Genomic DNA, 19,827 nt, shown 5'->3' with positions numbered 1-19,827 from the left:
ACAAAGATATTCTAAAATGGCCTGGACACATTTGTTGGTACCCCTTAGAAAAGATAATAAATAATTGGATTATAGTGATATTTCAAACTAATTAGTTTCTTTAATTAGTATCACACATGTCTCCAATCTTGTAATCAGTCATTCAGCCTATTTAAATGGAGAAAAGTAGTCACTGTGCTGTTTGGTATCATTGTGTGCACCACACTGAACATGGACCAGAGAAAGCAAAGGAGAGAGTTGTCTGAAGAGATCAGAAAGAAAATAATAGACAAGCATGGTAAAGGTAAAGGCTACAAGACCATCTCCAAGCAGCTTGATGTTCCTGTGACAACAGTTGCAAATATTATTAAGAAGTTTAAGGTCCATGGAACTGTAGCCAACCTCCCTGGGCACAGCCGCAAGAGGAAAATCGACCCTAGATTGAACAGAAGGATAGTGCGAATGGTAGAAAAAGAACCAAGGATAACTGCCAAAGAGATACAAGCTGAACTCCAAGGTGAAGGTACGTCAGTTTCTGATCGCACCATCCGTCGCTTTTTGAGCGAAAGTGGGCTCCATGGAAGAAGACCCAGGAGGACTCCACTTTTGAAAGAAAAACATAAAAAAGCCAGACTGGAATTTGCTAAAATGCATATTGACAAGCCACAATCCTTCTGGGAGAATGTCCTTTGGACAGATGAGTCAAAACTGGAGCTTTTTGGCAAGTCACATCAGCTCTATGTTCACAGATGAAAAAATGAAACTTTCAAAGAAAAGAACACCATACCTACAGTGAAACATGGAGGAGGCTCGGTTATGTTTTGGGGCTGCTTTGCTGCGCCTGGCACAGGGTGCCTTGAATCTGTGCAGGGCACAATGAAATCTCAAGACTATCAAGGCATTCTGGAGCGAAACATACTGCCCAGTGTCAGAAAGCTCTGTCTCAGTCGCAGGTCATGGGTCCTCCAACAGGATAATGACCCAAAACACACAGCTAAAAGCACCCAAGAATGGATAAGAACAAAACATTGGACTATTCTGAAATGGCCTTCTATGAGTCCTGATCTGAATCCTATCGAACATCTATGGAAAGAGCTGAAACTTGCAGTCTGGAGAAGGCACCCATCAAACCTGATACAGCTGGAGCAGTTTGCTCAGGAAGAGTGGGCCAAACTACCTGTTAACAGGTGCAGAAGTCTCATTGAGAGCTACAGAAAACGTTTGATTGCAGTGATTGCCTCTAAAGGTTGTGCAACAAAATATTAGGTTAGCGGTCCCATCATTTTTGTCCATGCCATTTTCATTTGTTTTATTATTTACAATATTATGTTGAATAAAAAATCAAAAGCAAAGTCTGATTTCTATTAAATATGGAATAAACAATGGTGGATGCCAATTACTTTTGTCAGTTTCAAGTTATTTCAGAGAAAATTGTGCATTCTTCTTTTTTTGTGGAGGGGTACCAACAAATTTGAGCACGTCTGTATATGTCACTAATAAGTTAACGTCGCTATTTATCAGTAACGTTGCTCAGTTTTACTTGTTTACTGCTCATAGTAATTCAGCAACAGTATCCAGCAAATATATAGAAGCCAATTTACACATTGACTTCATTTTGTTTAGGGGCAATTTTAAAATCCCGTTCTGTCTCAAAGTGTCGCGGGATTGTGGAGCCTGTTGGCAACCCTAGTCACAAGTCGACACCGGCATTAAAGCAGACTGGCTAACAGTATGACCGACAGCTACGATAACTTTGCTGCATCAAAAAGTCTGCGAACTCGGGGGTGCTTCAGTCCTTCTGCCGCACCCGTAGCCTTAACGCATCCTTAATATATTCCTACCGCGTTAAAAACAAAATCTATGTGGAGAGGTAATGAAAGGACAAAGTTGAAGATCACATTCCATATCCTCCAATAAATCATGCTCGTGTGCGGGGCTGCACCGGCTATTCCTCCGGCAATGAGGCTTAAGTGTTTCTGTTATTGATAAGCTCTCACACTTTGTGTATTGGTACCTGTAACAAGCCCTGATCGTTTTTGCTTGCATCTTTGATGGACGTGGTCAAACACATGCCATATCAGCTAAGCATGACAATTCCTCAGGAAAGGGATACTCAGTGGAGACTCCACTAACTTAACTATACACACTACTCATTAAGCTAACATATTGCAAGGAATCACACAGGGGAATATCATAAACCTTAACGGGAATCATTACTTTAATAAGCTTACATACTCGTTCTATGAATATCCATCAGTTACAAAAAATCAATTTAAAATATTATTGTTTTCTGAGAATCGTACCAAATGAAGGTTTATAAGATTCGCTCGGATGATTAATTACGATGCATTCACTTAATCTATTTGTACTATCCTTTCCTGGGGAATTATTTCCTGGCCATGAGTGTCAACTGTCTTAACATTATAGGCACCGGCAGATAAAGCAGATTCTGTTCATAACAAAAACACACAAATAAGCCTTTGAAGTTTATTTAGTCTGAAAATGCATGAAAATAATATAAATTGCAAATAGGTATGCATTCTGATTGTTGATTCGCTCATTATTAAATGCAAATGCTGGCTCTATAAAATATAGTTTCGTTACAAAAAACAAACAAATGTGGTTTTCTGGGAATGTTGGCAATATTTAAATACATTTAAAACACTAGCAAAGCGAAATATAAGAGCGCACTCTTTATGAATACATAGGTTTGAAAAACGAGCACAGACAGGTTTGTATTCCTGTTGCGTGACTCGTGTCTTTGGCACACACTGAATTGTTCAGCCATGAGAAGCAGCTAGGAAATTTCGCAATCCCTGCAGGTGGCGCCAAGTGGATACTAAATTCACTTCAGATCAAACTTAAAGCTGAAGAAAAACGAAGGGAGAAAACATTAGAAGCAGCAGAGTGTTTCTCAAATTACAAGACATGGACGTCGATGCTAGAAGTTGGGATTCAAGTGAGTTGACACGCATATTTTATTGAATTTTATTGTATTTTTCGCTCTGTGATTCTTAACACACGTGCAGTGGAAATGCACCAGTTTTGTTACGGAGAGGAAGCTGTTTTTGAATACACATCAGTGTTAAAATATCGAGAACTGGCCCTTGAATATTTACCTTAAAATTGGCACGAGTAATATCTGCGATTTTAAAGCAACGGCATATATCTTGCATATATATATATATATATATATATATATATATATATATATATATATATATATATATATATATATATATATATATATTTAACAGACCGATATCGACAGCAAAATAACAGAAAGCAGCAGTGTTTTCAGAAGGAACAATGTTAAAGCTAAGCGTTTAAAATCGATTTTCAAATAATTAATTAAAATAATACATAAGGATATCAACACTGAAAATACAGCACATCTGTGTGTCATGTCGGGAAAATAAAGTGAAGCTTTCAGTCAAACATGCCTTAAGTATTTGGTATATAACATTTTTCACGGTGATGCATTTTATTTAACTGAAGTGTAACACTGAACCAGCAAAACTACTGAAGTGCGTGTAGAGCTCTGAAAGTACTAAGTACCCGTTATCTATTTTTGTATTTCAACGTTTACAATATCAAATACAAAGTGGCATTTATTCTAAAAGCTGTGTACTCCGGACTTGCATTAAATCATATTTTAAGAAAGAGTTTAACCCACCGCTGTTAATTTTACAGAATGAGAACGAAACAGCTTGAGTGTGCAATCAATCAATCAATCAATCAAATGATTTGTATGTCATTCATGGCTAAGCAATCTCAAAGCGCTTCACAATCAAAGACAATAGGAGGCACCTTGTAGTGTATTAAATATTGGGTTGTTTGGTTGTACACTCCCACAGCATTTACAGTTGTTTTTCACACAGGTCCTTGTTACAGTTGCACAGGAAAGACGTGATATTTTTGCATAGGTTCTAGTGGAGGTTAACGGGCAGAAATGTCATAACCCTTTTTATTGTTCATTTTCAGATTCTAGGTTGAGGATTGTTCTGGTTGGGAACACAGGGACTGGGAAGAGTGCTTCTGGAAACACCATCCTGGGCAAAAAAGAGTTTAAATCTGAAGCCAGCTCCTATTCAGTTACAAATGTGTGCGAGAAGAGAGAGATGGAGAGAGGTGGAGAAGTGGCTCGGAGGAATGTTGCTGTGGTCGACACCCCAGACTTGTTGGATTCGGAGCGTTCTCAGCCTGATATTCAACGCCACGTTAAAGATTGTGCTTCTCTGTCTGCCCCGGGACCCCACGCTTTCCTCCTGACCATACAGACTGGACGATTCACAGAAGAAGAGAAGAGAGCCGTGGAGACAATCCAGGAGATTTTTGGCGAGGGAGCTACAAGGCACACTATTGTGCTTTTCACCCGAGGGGATGATCTGGAAGACGAGACGATTGAAGAGTTTGTCCACAAGAACCAGCATCTCTGCCGGCTGGTTAACAAGTGTGGAGGCAGGTACCACCTCTTCAATAACAGGAAGACCAGCGATTGCACCCAGGTCACTGAGCTGCTGGAGAAGATAGAGAGCATGCTGAAAGAAAACGGAGGCAGCTGGTATAAGATAAACCCCAAGAGAGAAGACAAAAGCCGATGGCCACTGATTAAAAACATACTAATTGGAGCGGTTTTGGGAGCAGCTGTGGGAGCAGCTGTGGGAGCAGCAACTGGCAATTCATCAGGAAATGGAGCAGCAATTGGAGCAATATTAGGGGTCTTCGGATCTTTGTGGAGATTTTTAAAAAATGTAAAGCTATAAGACAGCAAAGTCTTAAAAGGAGTACATTTGATAGTCTCTATTTTAAATGTTTTAAAAATGATGACTGTAAATTGTTCAGGGCTTTGTGTAAATGTTTTGATCCTGATTAAGGATCCGTACATGTTTGGGTGAATGTCCTTTGCTTATGACTCCTAAACTGATTGAGTCAGCTATACATATATAAACCATTTCCATGTTCATTGTCTCCACTTAATGCATCATTTTTGTATGTTATGTGTCAAATGAATGCCTTTGACATGTCGTTTCTCGAAGTAACTATATATCCCAAACAGCTGAATAGATTATTCCAGAATGTAGTATGTTGTTGCCCTACATATAAATCTGTGCCGATTAAGTTTGTAAGTAGATCAGATTGAAAAATCTTGACAGCTCTATGTTTTTTTCCATTAGATAAATGTAAAATTATAATGTAATTGTTACTGAACAGGGAATTGATTTCCTTCAAATTGTAGTAAATATTTACACTTCATTAAAGGAGTGTGGATTTAAAAATCTGCCTGTGAGATGTCTACTTTTATTTATAACTCAACTCCTGGTCCAAGCTCTCCAGACTGGAGCACTGTAACTCTCTCCTTGCTGGTCTCCTGCTTCAGCTCCCAGCCTCTTCAGCTCATTCAAAATGCTGTGTTTGTCTTGTATTCTCCCAAACCTTGCTACTCTCACGCTACCCCTCTGCTTCGGACCCTCCACTGGCTCCCTATCTCTGCTAGCATTCAATTCAACACCCTTGTTCTTGCCTAGCGCTCTCTTCAACACACTGACCCTCCTACCTCCAATCCCTCATATTTCATATTTTTGGGCAGCAGTGTGGAGTAGTGGTTAGGGCTCTAGACTCTTGACCGGAGGGTTGTGGGTTCAATCCCAGGTGGGGGACACTGCTGCTGTACCCTTGAGCAAGGTACTTTACCTAGATTGCTCCAGTAAAAACCCAACTGTATAAATTGGTAATTGTATGTAAAAATAATGTGATATCTTGTAACAATTGTAAGTTGCCCTGGATAAGGGCGTCAGCTAAGAAATAAATAATAATAGTAATAATTATTATTATAAAAGCCTGTATCACACCTGCAATCATCCTCCAAAACAGACCTGCATGATGTTGGTTTTATAATCCTGTAGGTAGGACAGCATGTTCATAAATATCATTTTAACACAGACAGTGCAAGCGTGAATCTCATGTCTCATAATTAACCAAACTGCAAATGTGTTCACTTGACATAGCGAGTTATTAAGTGTGTTTAAATGATTGTGATGATGAAAGCTCTAGGAAGTCACAGAACTCCTCTGTTGGTCTTTGATTAAAGTTTTCTGCTTTACTGCAATTGGTCAACCTGTGATTGACAACCCTCGTGGTAAAGTGTCAGTCTTTATGACGCAACACTGGCCTCTCCCTACAGTATATATAACACAGTGTGCAGCCTCCCCTACAGTATATAACACTGTGTGCAGTTCCTCTCACAACAGAACAGCAGCTACACCTTCCAAGAGCAAGACTCGCATCACAGCTCCAGCTTCACAACAAAGAAGCAAGCATAAAGCACCATGAGTGATTCAAGTGAGTGTTTATTAAATTATTTATTTCAAATGTATTTATTTATTTTCTAAAAGCTCGAAACCCAGACATCAGACAGTAGTAGTTTAATGACAAGTTTATTTAATACTCTGGAGTATTTATGTTTTCTAATTCAAGTACAACCTTGTTTAAATAAATTGCTGTACAGTTGAATATTTAGGTAAAATAAATACTGTTTTATTATTTTTTTTATTCAGTTAGAAAGCACCTGTTTCAGTTTTTGACATCCCACTTTGTTTTATTTTAATAAATACAGTGCTTGTCTGTGTGTGTATATACATATGTTTTTAATTCATGTAGACAGAAGACCTTTTAGATAATACATGTTTGGAAATCTAGTCATACTATATATTAAAGTTAACAGAAGTAACATTTCCTGGCCAATGCACCTTTTGGCATTTGGGTTTGTGACAACAGAACATGCATAATTAATAGGCAAGCTAAGTCACATGACTCCCATCTCCCGCTCAGCTGTCTGATTCAGTCAGCAGTCCTCTTGAAGCAATGAAAAGAGCATTAGGAACTTCTTCTATTATAAACTACTTCTGACGAAGACGACAGCCACAGTGCATCGACTTCGACTGTGGACACAAACACAAACGAAGCCACTGATAAAGTAAAGAATTCTGACAAGATGGAGAAAGGCACTTTTGTGGAAGTTCTGTAGACAAACATAATGTGAATTCTTACAATCATTTTTGTTTAAAAAAATATATATTTTAGTGCATAGGTGTTGACTATGAAGCACCCACAGTGAAAAATAAATGGATGCTCGGCCTCAGCAGTTTTAGACTGATGCGATAAAGGGGATTAATAATCTGTCATGTTAAAAACATTGCTGTGAGGGAGGAGACGCTCACATTGTCTCAGTATGTATCTGGACATTTACTGCAAATGCATTGTGTTGCTGATCCTTGTGTCTAGTAAGGGAAAGGGGAAAAACAGCTTCACTTCCCTGTTGTACGGGGACTGGAGGCCTGTGGTGGGGAGTGTCCTGAAAAACAAAAAAACAAAAGAAAGGTTAATGAGGAGGACGGTTTAGAGAGCTGGTTCGGAAGGGAGCACACTTCCAGAACAATGGATTGCAGTACTACTGGTAAGATTGTAACAAACTTACCTAGTGTGCAATAACCAAACACCTAGGCCATAAGTGTATACTAGCACCGAGCATGAAACATTCAATACTACAGTCCCAGCAGGTAAATCAGTACAGCAAAAAACAAGGATTTCACGAGAACCAAGGGAGTAAATTTTAAACAGGATAGGTTTATTATGTCTATTTGTATATAGTACTAAGCACAGGTGTATCCTGGAGTAATCAGAACGGTAAGTCTTAAGATCAGAAATCTGGCAAATATCAACCCTGACTCAAAGGTAAGCAAACTAAACATCCAGGTTGGTAGAACAAACAATATACAGTAGAACTATTAGTAGAAGAAACTACCCAGTATATCTGTAGATAATCCTTCAAGGAGCACCCCAACACTGCAATGCTAATCACATAAAAATGCAATTGGAAAAGACAAACACATTATATATACACACATATATATATATACACACACACACACACACACACACATATACACACTCATACATACATATTACATGAACAGGCCTTTGTACCGATAATCACAATACCAATGTATAGCAACACCATTAATAATCTGCCTCGCTGTGGGAACTTGAGTAAACAAAAAAGAAAGAGAGGGAAGGAGACAACAAAAAAATACAGGCAGGCCACCCAATAATCAGGCTGTTCATTCTATGGCCCACGCAGTTGCAATAGTTATATCCAAGTGTATGAGTACTTAAAAGTTTCAGTCCCGGGCTTGAAATTAAAACGCACCCAGAAAGTAACAAAACAAACCAATAAAGTTCTAGAAAAATAACACAACAATCCAGCAATCCCAAAAGAACGCTCTCCAAACAAAAACCCGAATGGCCATTCAAAAGATTTGTAATCCAAACTGCAGCAAAAAATAGAAAAGGATCGATCTCACCCGGTTATGATGAATCCGAGTGCAAGTCCTCCAGTTCATACAATGTTGGGAGTCGCCATTTGCTTGAATATCTTCTCTCGTTCCGTTGTCCCGTAAAAGCAGTAAAGTATCAAAGAAAATATATAAATCAAACCAGCTGGAAGAAAAATAGGACCCAAAACGGAAGTATTGCCCAACGAGCACTGAGCAGAGTGTTATAATAGCTATTGCACTAGTATTAGTCGAACCCGCTATAGAAACTGGTAAAAACCAAAACACGGTTGTTTGACATAACACCGACTAGAAGCATGCTATACAAAGACTAACTCGTTTTTTCTGTCGTTTGAACAGGTTGCCTGTAAGTTCTCTCTCTCTGTCTCTCTAATAACTCCGTATTTTTTCTCTCTTTTTTAAACAGACTTTCAAAAACTCTTTTTTATACCCTATTGGTCTAGCGCTTTTGAGCAAAGGAAGCTCCGCCCCCAATTACGGAAAACAGTAATGGCCAAAATACCTAAAACTAATTAGTCTAGGACCATAGCGTTTTAACCCAAATATAAACAAATGTACCCAGCACACGAACTAAAACAATAATTGCCCCAAGAGTTTATTTTTAAACCAGGCAAGGATATAGATTATATATACACGTATGTATGGCGAAATATTAAGGAGCTAATTAAAAACGCTGTCATGAAATAACTAGGATTGCCTGGCCAGGCTTACTGGCATTCACTTAAGAATGCGCAGGTGCTACGCTTCTTGCAGCACATTGTGTGGCGGTTGCCACAAGATAAACTTTTCAAATGAACATCAGTTATTTTAAGGTGCATGTTTTTTGATATGCAACGGTTCAGGTAACCGGAGTTGGGTGTTGTGGTGAGGTCCCCCATCTTGACAGGAAGTGCGGAATCAGCCATGTTGGTGAGGGAAGCTTTTATTGACTTCCCTGAGTACTGACTTCCTGTAGTCAGGGCAGTACCTGTAGAAGATATTGAAAGGGGGGATAGCTGATTTTAATTAAGTTTCCCTCTGCTTGTTTTAAAGCATAGTTGTAATGCGCGTGTTAGATTAGTGTTTAGTTATATGTATTCATTGATTTATGTTTCTTTTTGAATACTTTATTTATTATTAATAACTGTTTGCTGGTTTGTTTTTATATACCCACCTGCATAATGGTTTATTCTGGGGGAGAGGTAGGCCTGGAAGGGTATAAAGGCTGTTAGTTGGTTCAGTCAGGATCTTCCTTTTGTGCAGATCAGAGAGCAGTTTTGTAGCTCTATGGTTGGACTCAGTTATTGGAGTCAGTAACTGTGATTTAGTTATTTTTGGTGTTCACTTTGTTTGATATTTTGTTCAATTAGCTTTTTGTTTATTATTGTTCTTAAATAAAAATAGTTGGTTTTGCACCAAACTTCTCTGTGATCTGTGTGCTTCCCTGCAAATCAACACCAGCCGCTGGCTGCACTCTCCAACAATTGCCCTGAAATCAAACTTTGAAATATGGTTACAATGAAAGGGCCCCGCATGGTGCAAATACATTTCTCAGTCCATACCGATGTAGTCTTCTGACCTCCCCCCCACCCTTCTTCATGGCCAGCAGCTACCCTTCATGGGGCTCCAGCTACAGTATTTCCTGCTGCATGTCAGGACTGGTAGTGACCCCAGGCGAAGCAGGGCCCTCGGGAGGCGACGGCAGGGGAGCCCTTGGCCCTGCAGGTGGCAGCGGGAGCTCCACTTCTCCCTCGTACCTTGTAACTGGTACAGAGCAGCAGGCAGCCCCAGGGCGATGCACGACAGGGCGGCAGTGGTCCCTCAGGAGGCGACGGCGGCAACCGACTCTCACGAGGTGATTGCAGGAGGGGAGCCAGGACCAGCGGTCGTGCTGGGGTTGACCCTCTTCTCAGCCACTGCAACCCAGCAGTTTTCCCCTATTCAAAGGCCGCTGTGGACTGCCAGCCTCCTTTCCTGTCGTGAAGGGAAAGGCAGCTCTTGCTCCTCTCCATTGGGTGGTGGTGGAGACAGAGGCAGCTTCTGCTGCTCTGCTCCTGGCAAAGGCGGCAGGGGCTCCTCCCTTTCTGGCTGCGAAGGCGGCAGGGGCTCCTCCCCTTCTGGCTGCAGCGGGGGAACCAGCAGGCATGCTCCCTCTGCTGGTGGAGGTCAGAGCGGAACACAGTCCTCCCACAGCGGAGGAGGTGGAACCAGCAGGTATTCTCCCTCTGCTGGTGGAGGTGGGAGCGACAAGCAGTCCTCTCAGGGCAGTGGAGGCGGAACCAGCAGGTATTCTCCCTCTGTTGGCGCATACCTGGGCTGTGGATGTTCAGCCTTCCCCCTCTTGGGCTGTGGATGTTCGGGCTCCTACCACTCAGGTGCAGAACGTTCGGGCTCCTCCCTCTTGGGTGCTGGAGATGGCCGGGTCTGGTCTACTGCCCAGAACCACTTTGCAGCATCCCCCACCAGACCCTGGTTCCATGCCTCTTCATATTTAGGGTCTCCATAGCGGTAGTCCTCCCGGACGTGCCCAAACTCTCCACAGGCACCGCACATAGGAGCCCCTTCCATCCTCCACTGCTCCTGTTCGGCTGCCCAGTCCGGGAGCCCTGTTCAGCTGCTGCTGCTGTTGTTGTTGCAGCTCTCTGCAGCTTTTCCTCCCCTCCTTCTTCCTCCTCACTCCACACGTAAGAATAAAAAAATGAAAAAACTGCAGTACCCTACTCTGACCTGAGTCCAGCAGGCGCTGGTGATCCCACGTGTGACAGGGTGGCTGGGCGGTGACATCAAGGCAGAAGCAGGAACTAAGATCAATTACACCAGACACTGCAGATTCCAAACAAAAAGACTTGGCAACGCCGTGTTATTTAAATAATACAAAAATAAATAAAATATCTAAAACACAAAATACTGTGCTCACAGAGCAAGATAAAAGGTTCAAACAGAAAAAAAATTCATAAACCAGAAATAAACAAACCCAGGTCAGGCTGAGCAATAGCCTTCACTGTTCCTGTTGGTGTCATTTTAAATAAAGTTTAGTTTAGTTTAGTTTCGTTTCCTTTTCTCTCGCGTCTCACTTGCTCTCTCCGCTGTAACACCCACTGAGTGCAGCGAGCTGCATGATTTTATGCAGGTGACCATCTCCCGATTAGCAACAAATTAAATCACTTAATTGGGGAGATGGCCACCTTCTGCACAAGGTTTTTAAATCACTGTGGATGGGGCTACCCATCCACGCTACTAAACACAATACAAAACACGACTACGCCGTCATTTACAAAACAATAAATAAATACAAACACAATACCCTGGGCGCTTCACTGTCATCTATACATAATAATAAATCAAAAACCACAAATACAAAATAACACAGGGGCGGAGGGGGAAACCCTGTTCTAAAATAAACAAATACATTTAAACAGCAGGGCTTTCTACCACCCTGCTACACACCCAAATAAAAGGGCAGTGCAATGTAATCTGGGAGAGTCGCTTGGTGTATGTGAAGAAACACATTTTCATTCAAATGTCTGCCCACCAAGGTTTCACACTTTCTCAAAATGCCGCCATTTAAAATACTTAGATTGGAATATTTTTCTTGTATTCTTCAAGGGCTGGAGTCATTCATTTTTCATTGTTGTTGTTGTTGTAACCTTTATGTGTGGTTACATCCCGCCAATCTATAAATTCAACTCCAAGCTCTGGATCACACCCTTATCATATTGATTGTCACTAATGAACCTCTATGTTCTTTACTCACCATTCTTTAACCCTTTACTAACCCTTCTTTGCATTGATGGCGCGCCCCAGCAGCACATGCAGCGCATCAACCGCACACAGTCCAAACAAACCATGGCCCAATTCAAAAGTAGGTCATTCTCTTTTTACTCTGCATTTTGTATTTTAAAACACCCCCAGTCCTTCAACACCATTCAGTCCTTCTTAGCCAGTGCAATATTAAGCACACTACGTTGAAATGGCAAATGTTAGTTTTAGTGAGAGTTGGAATTTGTTTTCCCATTCTCTGTCAGTCTAGGTTCCGCTTGGGTTAGCATCGATGCATCCCAGCCTTGGAGGCTGATCGGCTCGGTCTCATCTCCATGAGGGCGTCTCTATTTGAGACAGGGGGAAACCATGAAACCCCTTCTTTGCATGTTTATTTCCTTCTCTCTTTCAGTGTTCCTTTCATCCTCTGAAGTCTGTCTGTGGCAACCTCCCTAAGAGTCAGTGCCGTGGAGACTTCAAGTCTTCTCTCTGAACTACTAGCGTTCCTTCATTTCCCCTTGGGGGAAGTAACGCTTGCTTCCCAGCCTTGCAGACCGATTGGTTCAAGCCAGGTGGAAATCCTATTTCAAGTCCATTCAGCCCCAGCTCCTGTTGTGTATGCAAGGTCTGTTTTATTTTGCCACAAAGACAGAAGCTGCTTTTTTATGTACAATGCAGCTTCCTATTGAAACGCAGACATGAGCTGACAAATGGTTTGTTTGGTTTTTTACTAGATTTTGTACACGTTCAGTTTCCATGCACAATATAATATTTATTTTCGTAGTTTGTGAAATTTTAAAGGCATTTACTGCCGATAGCATGTTTCTTTTTATTTTAATAAATAAATAAATAATGAAATGCTTAGCATTTCAAAACAATGTTTTCAATAAATGATTGATTAAATAGTAATATAAACAAGCTTAGTTTTGTTGTATTGCTTTTATTTATAAGTTAACCATGTTTCTGTTTCCACTGATCCTGTTCTTTCCAGTCTGCTGCAGGGTTACCGCAGGCACCGTCACTGTGCATTGCATCTCAATTGCTTTTCAAACTCACCCAAACAATCTTTTTCTTTTTTTTATTCAGTGTCTAGACGAAATGCTGGTCCTGAGTTGAGGATGGTGCTGATTGGAAAAACTGGGACTGGGAAGAGTGCAGCAGGAAACACCATCTTGGGCTCTAAGCAGTTTAAATCTGAAACTAGCTCCTCTTCAATTACAAAAAAGTGTGAGAAGATTAAAGGAGAAGTTGATGGGAGAAGCGTTGTTGTGGTCGACACTCCAGGCTTGTTTGACACCGAGCTCAGTAAAACAGAAGCTTTATGTGAGATTGGGAAGTGCATTTCTATGTCTTCCCCGGGACCCCATGCATTTCTGATTGTGATACAAGTGGGTCGATTCACAAAGGAAGAGAGAGACACAGTGGATCTAATCATGAAGATTTTCAGTGAGGAAGCTGAGAAATACACAATGGTGCTCTTCACCCGCGGAGACGACCTGGAAGATAATGAGACGATTGAGGAATACATTGAGAGAGGTGATCCGTACCTCAAGAACATTGTAGAGAAGTGTGGAGGCCGGTGTCACTCCTTCAACAACAAGATGATGAGCGATCGCTCCCAGGTCACTGAGCTGCTGGGGAAGATAGACAAGATGGTGGCAAACAGAGGCAGCTGCTGCACCACTGAGATATACAAGAAGGTTGAAGCAGCCATTGAAGAAGAGATACAGAGGATAATGGAGGAAAACCCAGGTTGCAGTGAGGAAGATGCTAGAAAGAAAGCAGAAGAAAGCAATCCATTTATAAAAGCATTAATAATACTAGGAACAGGAGCAGTAATAGGAGCATTGGGAGGACCCATAGGAGCAGCAGCAGGAGCAGCAGCAGGAGCAGCAAGAGGAGCAGCAGGAGCAGCAGCAAGAGGAGCAGCAGCAGCAGCAGCAAGAGGAGCAGCAGGAGCAGCAGCAAGAGGAGCAGCAGCAGCAGGGGTAGTAGCTGTGGTAAATGACAAATGTTCAATACAGTAAAGTAATATATGATCCCTGACTTTGTCAGACTCCAGTGTATTTCAATGCGCTTTCTGTTTACTTCATGTATTGTTTCTCCTGCTCTCTGTACAATGAACTCAAACATATTACTGTGGCTGTTTTTTTCTTTTAATTTAGCAAGAACCTCAAATAAACTTTAAAACACAATTTTGTTGTATATTCTTTTCTCATGACAATGTTTGCTTGAAATCATTTTTATAAGGGACTGAACAGAACTTTAAGTTAAAGCTGACTATTTTTTGTATTTGATTATTACTCATTTATATCAACTACTATTCAATTCATTATCATTATTATTATGCATAATTAATAGGCAAGCTAAGTCACATGACTCCCATCTCCCGCTCAGCTGTCTGATTCAGTCAGCAGTCCTCTTGAAGCAATGAAAAGAGCATTAGGAACTTCTTCTATTATAAACTACTTCTGATGAAGACGACAGCCACAGTGCATCGACTACGACTGGGGACACAAACGAAGCCGCTGATAAAGTAAAGCATTCTGACAAGATGGAGAAAGGCACTTTTGTGGAAGTTCTGTAGACAAACATAATGTGAATTCTTACAATCATTTTTGTTTAACAAAATATATATTTTAGTGCATGCTCGGCCTCAACAGTTTTAGACTGATGCGATAAAGGTGACTAATTGTCATGTTAAAAACATTGCTGTGAGGGAGGAGACGCTCACATTGTCTCAGTATGTATCTGGACATTTACTGCAAATGCTTTTTTTGTGTTGCTGATCCTTGTGTCTAGTAAGGGAAAGGGGAAAAAAACACAAATTCACTTCCCTGTTGTACGGGGACTGGAGGCCTGTGGTTGGGAGTGTCCTGAAAAACAAAAGAAAGTTTAATCAAGAGTACGGTTTAGAGAGCTGGTTTGGAAGGGAGCACACTTCCAGAACAATGTATTGCCGTATTGTTAAGATAAACTTTAAGATGAACAACAGTTATTTTAAGGTGCATGTTTTTTGATATGCAACGGTTCAGGTAACCGGAGTTGGGTGTGGTGGTGAGGTCCTCCATCTTGACAGGAAGTGGGGAATCAGCCATGTTGGTGAGGGAAGCTTTTACTGACTTCCCTGAGTACTGACTTCCTGTAGTCAGGGCAGTACCTGTAGAAGATATTGAAAGGGTGATAGCTGATTTTAATTAAGTTTCCCTCTGCTTGTATTAAAGCACAGTTTTAATGTACGTGCTAGATTAATGTTTAGTTATATGTATTCATTGATTCATGTTTCTTTTTGAATACTTTGATATTTATTATTTATAACTATTTGCTGGTTTGTTTTTATATAAATACCTGCATAATAGTTTATTCTGGGGGAGGGGAGGGCCTGGAAGGGTATAAAGGCTGTTAGTTTTGTTCAGTCAGGATTGTCTTTTTGTGCAGATCAGAGGGCAGTTTTGCAGCTCTAGGGTTGGACTCAGTTATTGGAGTCAGTACCTGTGATTAGGTGACTATAAAAAGTTATTTTTGGTTTTCACTTTTTCTTTCTTCAAATTGTTTGATATTTTGTACAATTAGCTTTTTGTTTATTATTGTTCTTAAATAAAAATAGTTGGTTTTGCACCAAACTTATCTGTGATCCGTGTGTTTCCCTGCAAATCAACACCAGCCACTGGCTGCACTCTCCAACAATTGCCCTGAAATCAAACTTTGAAATATGGTTAAAATGAAAGGGCCCCGCATAGTGCAAATACATTTCTCAGTCCATACCGATGTGGTGTTATTTTGTGGTACGTGTTAAAAAGTGGCACACCATGTACTGCACATGATTTCAGCTCAGAAAACAAGGAAAAGCCCGTCTGAAAGGGGTATGATGTGCTGAGCTTGGCCCTTGAAGTTCTTTTTAATTCATTCTTTTCACAATTCAGCACATTTGTGTGACTTAAACTGATGAGAAACAAATTGGGATGTCTGAAATTGTAAACATATACAATTTAGTGGGTGAACTACAGTTTGTCTTGTTCATAGCGATTTGTGCAGCAGTGAATCACAGCACTTCTAAATCAATGTATCGTACCATTTTCTGATGTTACACGGGTCAAGTTTTGTTATGCGTAGCACTTTCTAACACTACACCGGTACTGTTTTGTGTGGATGCTTCACAATCAGAACTATTGTAAGGGCAGTAAAAGTGCTTCAGGAAACAGACGATCATGCTCTAACCGTTTACTTTATTTTTTAAGTTAATTATTGTGAGATTCTTTGAAACTTTGTTTTTATATTTTTCTATATCAGAAAAAAATGATATTTGTCTTTCCGTCTGTCATATTGGCATTTTCAGTTTTTTGCTTCATTATATTAATAAATCAATTGCATATATAAGTTTCATGAAAGTAAACATTCCCCATTTTTTATATAAATATTTAAATAATAATAAAACAAATCTTATCACACTATTTGTATTTTATTCTACAGAAAAACTGCTGAAACTGTGCAATGGGTGTATTTTTATACTCATGTTTTTTAAATGCTTATGACAGTCTAATAATAAAGCAGCAGCTGTATTTATGTCTGATTGTAATAACTGAGGTCACTATCCTCCTAAACTACTGGCACTAACATGGATTAAAATATATATATGTGCCTATAGTAGGCAATACATTTTATCCACAACTTCATGTACTCAGACATAAAATCTTCAACAGAAATCAGGCATATAAGAGTTTAATAGCTTATAAATAATCGATTACCATTTACAATGTAATACTACAAATTGTCTATACTTTTATATGAATAAAATAGGACACTAAATATTCTTGTATAAGTTGTATAAAACAATGTATTTCTTTTTCTGCATTAGTTTCCTTTGTATAGCCACCCAAATAAAAGGGCAGTGCAATGTAATCTGGGAGAGTCGCTTGGTCTTTGTGAAGAAACACGTTTCCATTCAAATGTCTGCCCACCAAGGTTTCACATTTTCTCAAAATGCCGGTATTTAAAATACTTAGATTTTCTTGTATTCTTCAAGGGCTGGAGTCATTCATTTTTCTTTGTTGTTGTTGTTGTTGTTGTAACCTTTAGTGTGGTTCAGGGGGCAGGAGCTCCTCCCCAATTACATCCCGCCAATCTATAAATTCAGCTCCCTGTTTAAGCTCTGGGTCACACCCTTATCATATTGATTGTCACTAATGAACCTCTATGTTCTTTACTCGCCCTTCTTTAACCCTTTACTAACCCTTCTTTGCATTGATGGCGCGCCCCAGCAGCACATGCAGCGCATCAACCGCACACAGTCCAAACAAACCATGGCCCAATTCAAAAGTAGGTCATTCTCTTTTTACTCTGCATTTTGTATTTTAAAAGACCCCCAGTCCTTCAACACCGTTCAGTCCTTCTTAGCCAGTGCAATATTAAGCACACTACGTTGAAACGGCAAATGTTAGTTTTAGTGAGAGTTGGAATTAACAACTCCCTCACAACTCCTTTGTTTTCCCATTCTCTGTCAGTCTAGGTTCCGCTTGGGTTAGCATCGATGCATCCCAGCCTTGGAGGCTGACCGGCTCGGTTTCATCTCCATGAGGGCGTCTCTATTTGAGACAGGGGGAAACCATGAAACCCCTTCTTTGCATGTTTATTTCCTTCTCTCTTTCAGTGTTCCTTTCATCCTCTGAAATCTGGCAATGGTTGACCTCCCTAAGCGTCGGCTTTCCTTGTAAGCCAGGGAGACTTCCAGTCTTCTCTCTGAACTGTCTACTGGCATTCCTTCATTTCCCCTTGGGGGAAGTAACGCTTGCTTCCCAGCCTTGCAGACCGATCGGATCGAGCCAGGTGGAAATCCTGTCCTCTTTCTCTTTATTTTGCCTCAAAGACAGAAGCTGCTTTTTTATGTACAATGCAGCTTCCTATTGAAGCACAGACATGAGCTGACAAATTGTTTATTTGGTTATTTACTAGATTTTGTACACGTTGAGTTTCCATGCACAATATAATATTTATTTTCATAGTTTGTGAAATTTTAATGGCATTTACTGCTGATAGCATGTTTTTTATTTTAATAAATAAATAAAATATGAAATGCTTAGCATTTCAAAACAATGTTTTCAATAAATAAGTGATTAAATAGTAATATAAACAAGCTTAGTTTTGTTGTATTGCTTTCATTTATAAGTTAACCATGTTTCTGTTTCCACTGATCCTGTTCTTTCCAGTCTGCTGCAGGGTTACCACAGGCACCGTCACAGTGTATGGTAGCTCAATCGCTTTTCAAGCTCACCCACACAATATGTTTCTTTTTTTTTCAGTGTCTGGAGGAATTGCTGATTCTGAGTTGAGGATGGTGCTGATTGGAAAAACTGGGACTGGGAAGAGTGCAGCAGGAAACACCATCCTGGGCTCAAAGAAGTTTATATCTAAACCTAGCTCCTCTTCAATTACAAAAGAGTGTGAGAAGATTGAAAGAGAAGTTGATGGGAGAAGCGTTGCTGTGGTCGACACTCCAGGCTTGTTTGACACGGAGCTCAGTAATGAAGAATCTTTACGTGAGATTGGGAAGTGCATTTGTATGTCTTCCCCGGGACCCCATGCATTTCTGATTGTGATACAAGTGGGTCGATTCACAAAGGAAGAGAGAGACACAGTGGATCTAATCACGAAGACTTTCGGTGAGGGAGCTGAGAAATACACAGTGGTGCTCTTCACCCGCGGAGACGACCTGGAAGATAATGAGACGATTGAGGAATACATTGAGAGAGGTGATCAGCACCTCAAGAACATTGTAGAGAAGTGTGGAGGCCGGTGTCACTCCTTCAACAACAAGATGATGAGCGATCGCTCCCAGGTCACTGAGCTGCTGAGGAAGATAGACAGGATGGTGGAAAAGAACAGAGGCAGCTGCTACACCACTGAGATGTACAAGAAGGCTGAAGCAGCCATTGAAGAAGAGAAAAAGAGGATAATGAAGGAAAGCCCAAGTTGCAGTGAGGAAGATGCTAGAAAGAAAGCAGAAGGAAGCAATGCATTTATAAAAACATTAATGATACTAGGAGCAGTAATAGGAGCATCAATAGGAGGATTGGGAGGACCAGCAGGAGCTGCAGCAGGAGCAGATATAGTAGCTGTGGTAAATGACAAATGTTCAATACAGTAAAGTCCTGTATGAGCCCTGACTTTGTCAGACTCCAGTGTATTTCAATGCACTTTCTGTTTACTTCATGTATTGTTTCTCCTTCTCTCTGTACAATGAACGCAAACATATTACTGTGGCTGTTTTCTTCTTTTAATTTAGCAAGAACCTCAAATAAACTTTAAAACACAATTTTGTTGTATATTCTTTTCTCATGACAATGTTTGCTTGAAATCATTTTTATAAGAGACTGAACAGAACTTTAAGTTAAAGCTGACTATTTTTTGTATTTGATTATTACTCATTTATATCAACTACTATTCAATTCATTATCATTATTATTATTATGAAAACATATAGCTTCATCAAAAAAATAATAATTTTAAGACAGTAAGTACATAAACATAGCATTGCTATGACTACAAGAGGGGGCAGAGATTTTGATAAGGGTATATATATAGAATCCATCTCATGAGAATCTGCCGAATACTGAATCTACAAAATCTGTCAAGAAAACTGTTGAATGAAAAACAGACTGGCAGCTACTAACAAGGGATGCGCACGATCTACTGCTTTGAGCCTTTTAGTTCATAGTATTTTTATTACCGAATGGAAATATATCCCTGAATAAGATTTCAC

General features: G+C 40.2%; 1 protein-coding gene across 1 annotated transcript; it reads left to right on the top strand.

The window, feature by feature from the left end:
* Positions 1–2,744: 2,744 nt before the first annotated feature.
* On the top strand, positions 2,745–19,380 carry LOC117432658 (GTPase IMAP family member 8-like). The gene is made up of 5 exons (XM_059016405.1): positions 2,745–2,938; positions 3,964–4,743; positions 13,158–13,771; positions 17,095–17,101; positions 18,377–19,380. Exons 1-5 carry the CDS (start codon positions 2,908–2,910, stop codon positions 19,210–19,212), a joined length of 2,268 nt encoding a protein of 755 aa, XP_058872388.1. The 5' UTR covers positions 2,745–2,907; the 3' UTR covers positions 19,213–19,380.
* Positions 19,381–19,827: the final 447 nt, after the last annotated feature.

This window comes from Acipenser ruthenus, chromosome 53 (genome assembly GCF_902713425.1).
Source record: "Acipenser ruthenus chromosome 53, fAciRut3.2 maternal haplotype, whole genome shotgun sequence".
Lineage (NCBI taxonomy): Eukaryota > Metazoa > Chordata > Actinopteri > Acipenseriformes > Acipenseridae > Acipenser > Acipenser ruthenus.
The sequence above is the reverse complement of the archived record's forward strand: the minus strand, read 5'-3'. Positions and strand labels throughout refer to the sequence as shown.

What these genes read in the sequence shown, in the direction of transcription:
- LOC117432658 (XM_059016405.1), top strand. Translation starts at nt 2,908, where the DNA reads ATGGACGTCGATGCTAGAAGTTGGGATTCAA. An exon ending in TGCTAGAAGTTGGGATTCAA is followed by an intron (nt 2,939 to 3,963) that starts GTGAGTTGACAC and finishes GTTCATTTTCAG; the next exon opens with ATTCTAGGTTGAGGATTGTT. An exon ending in TTTAAAAAATGTAAAGCTAT is followed by an intron (nt 4,744 to 13,157) that starts AAGACAGCAAAG and finishes TTTTTTATTCAG; the next exon opens with TGTCTAGACGAAATGCTGGT.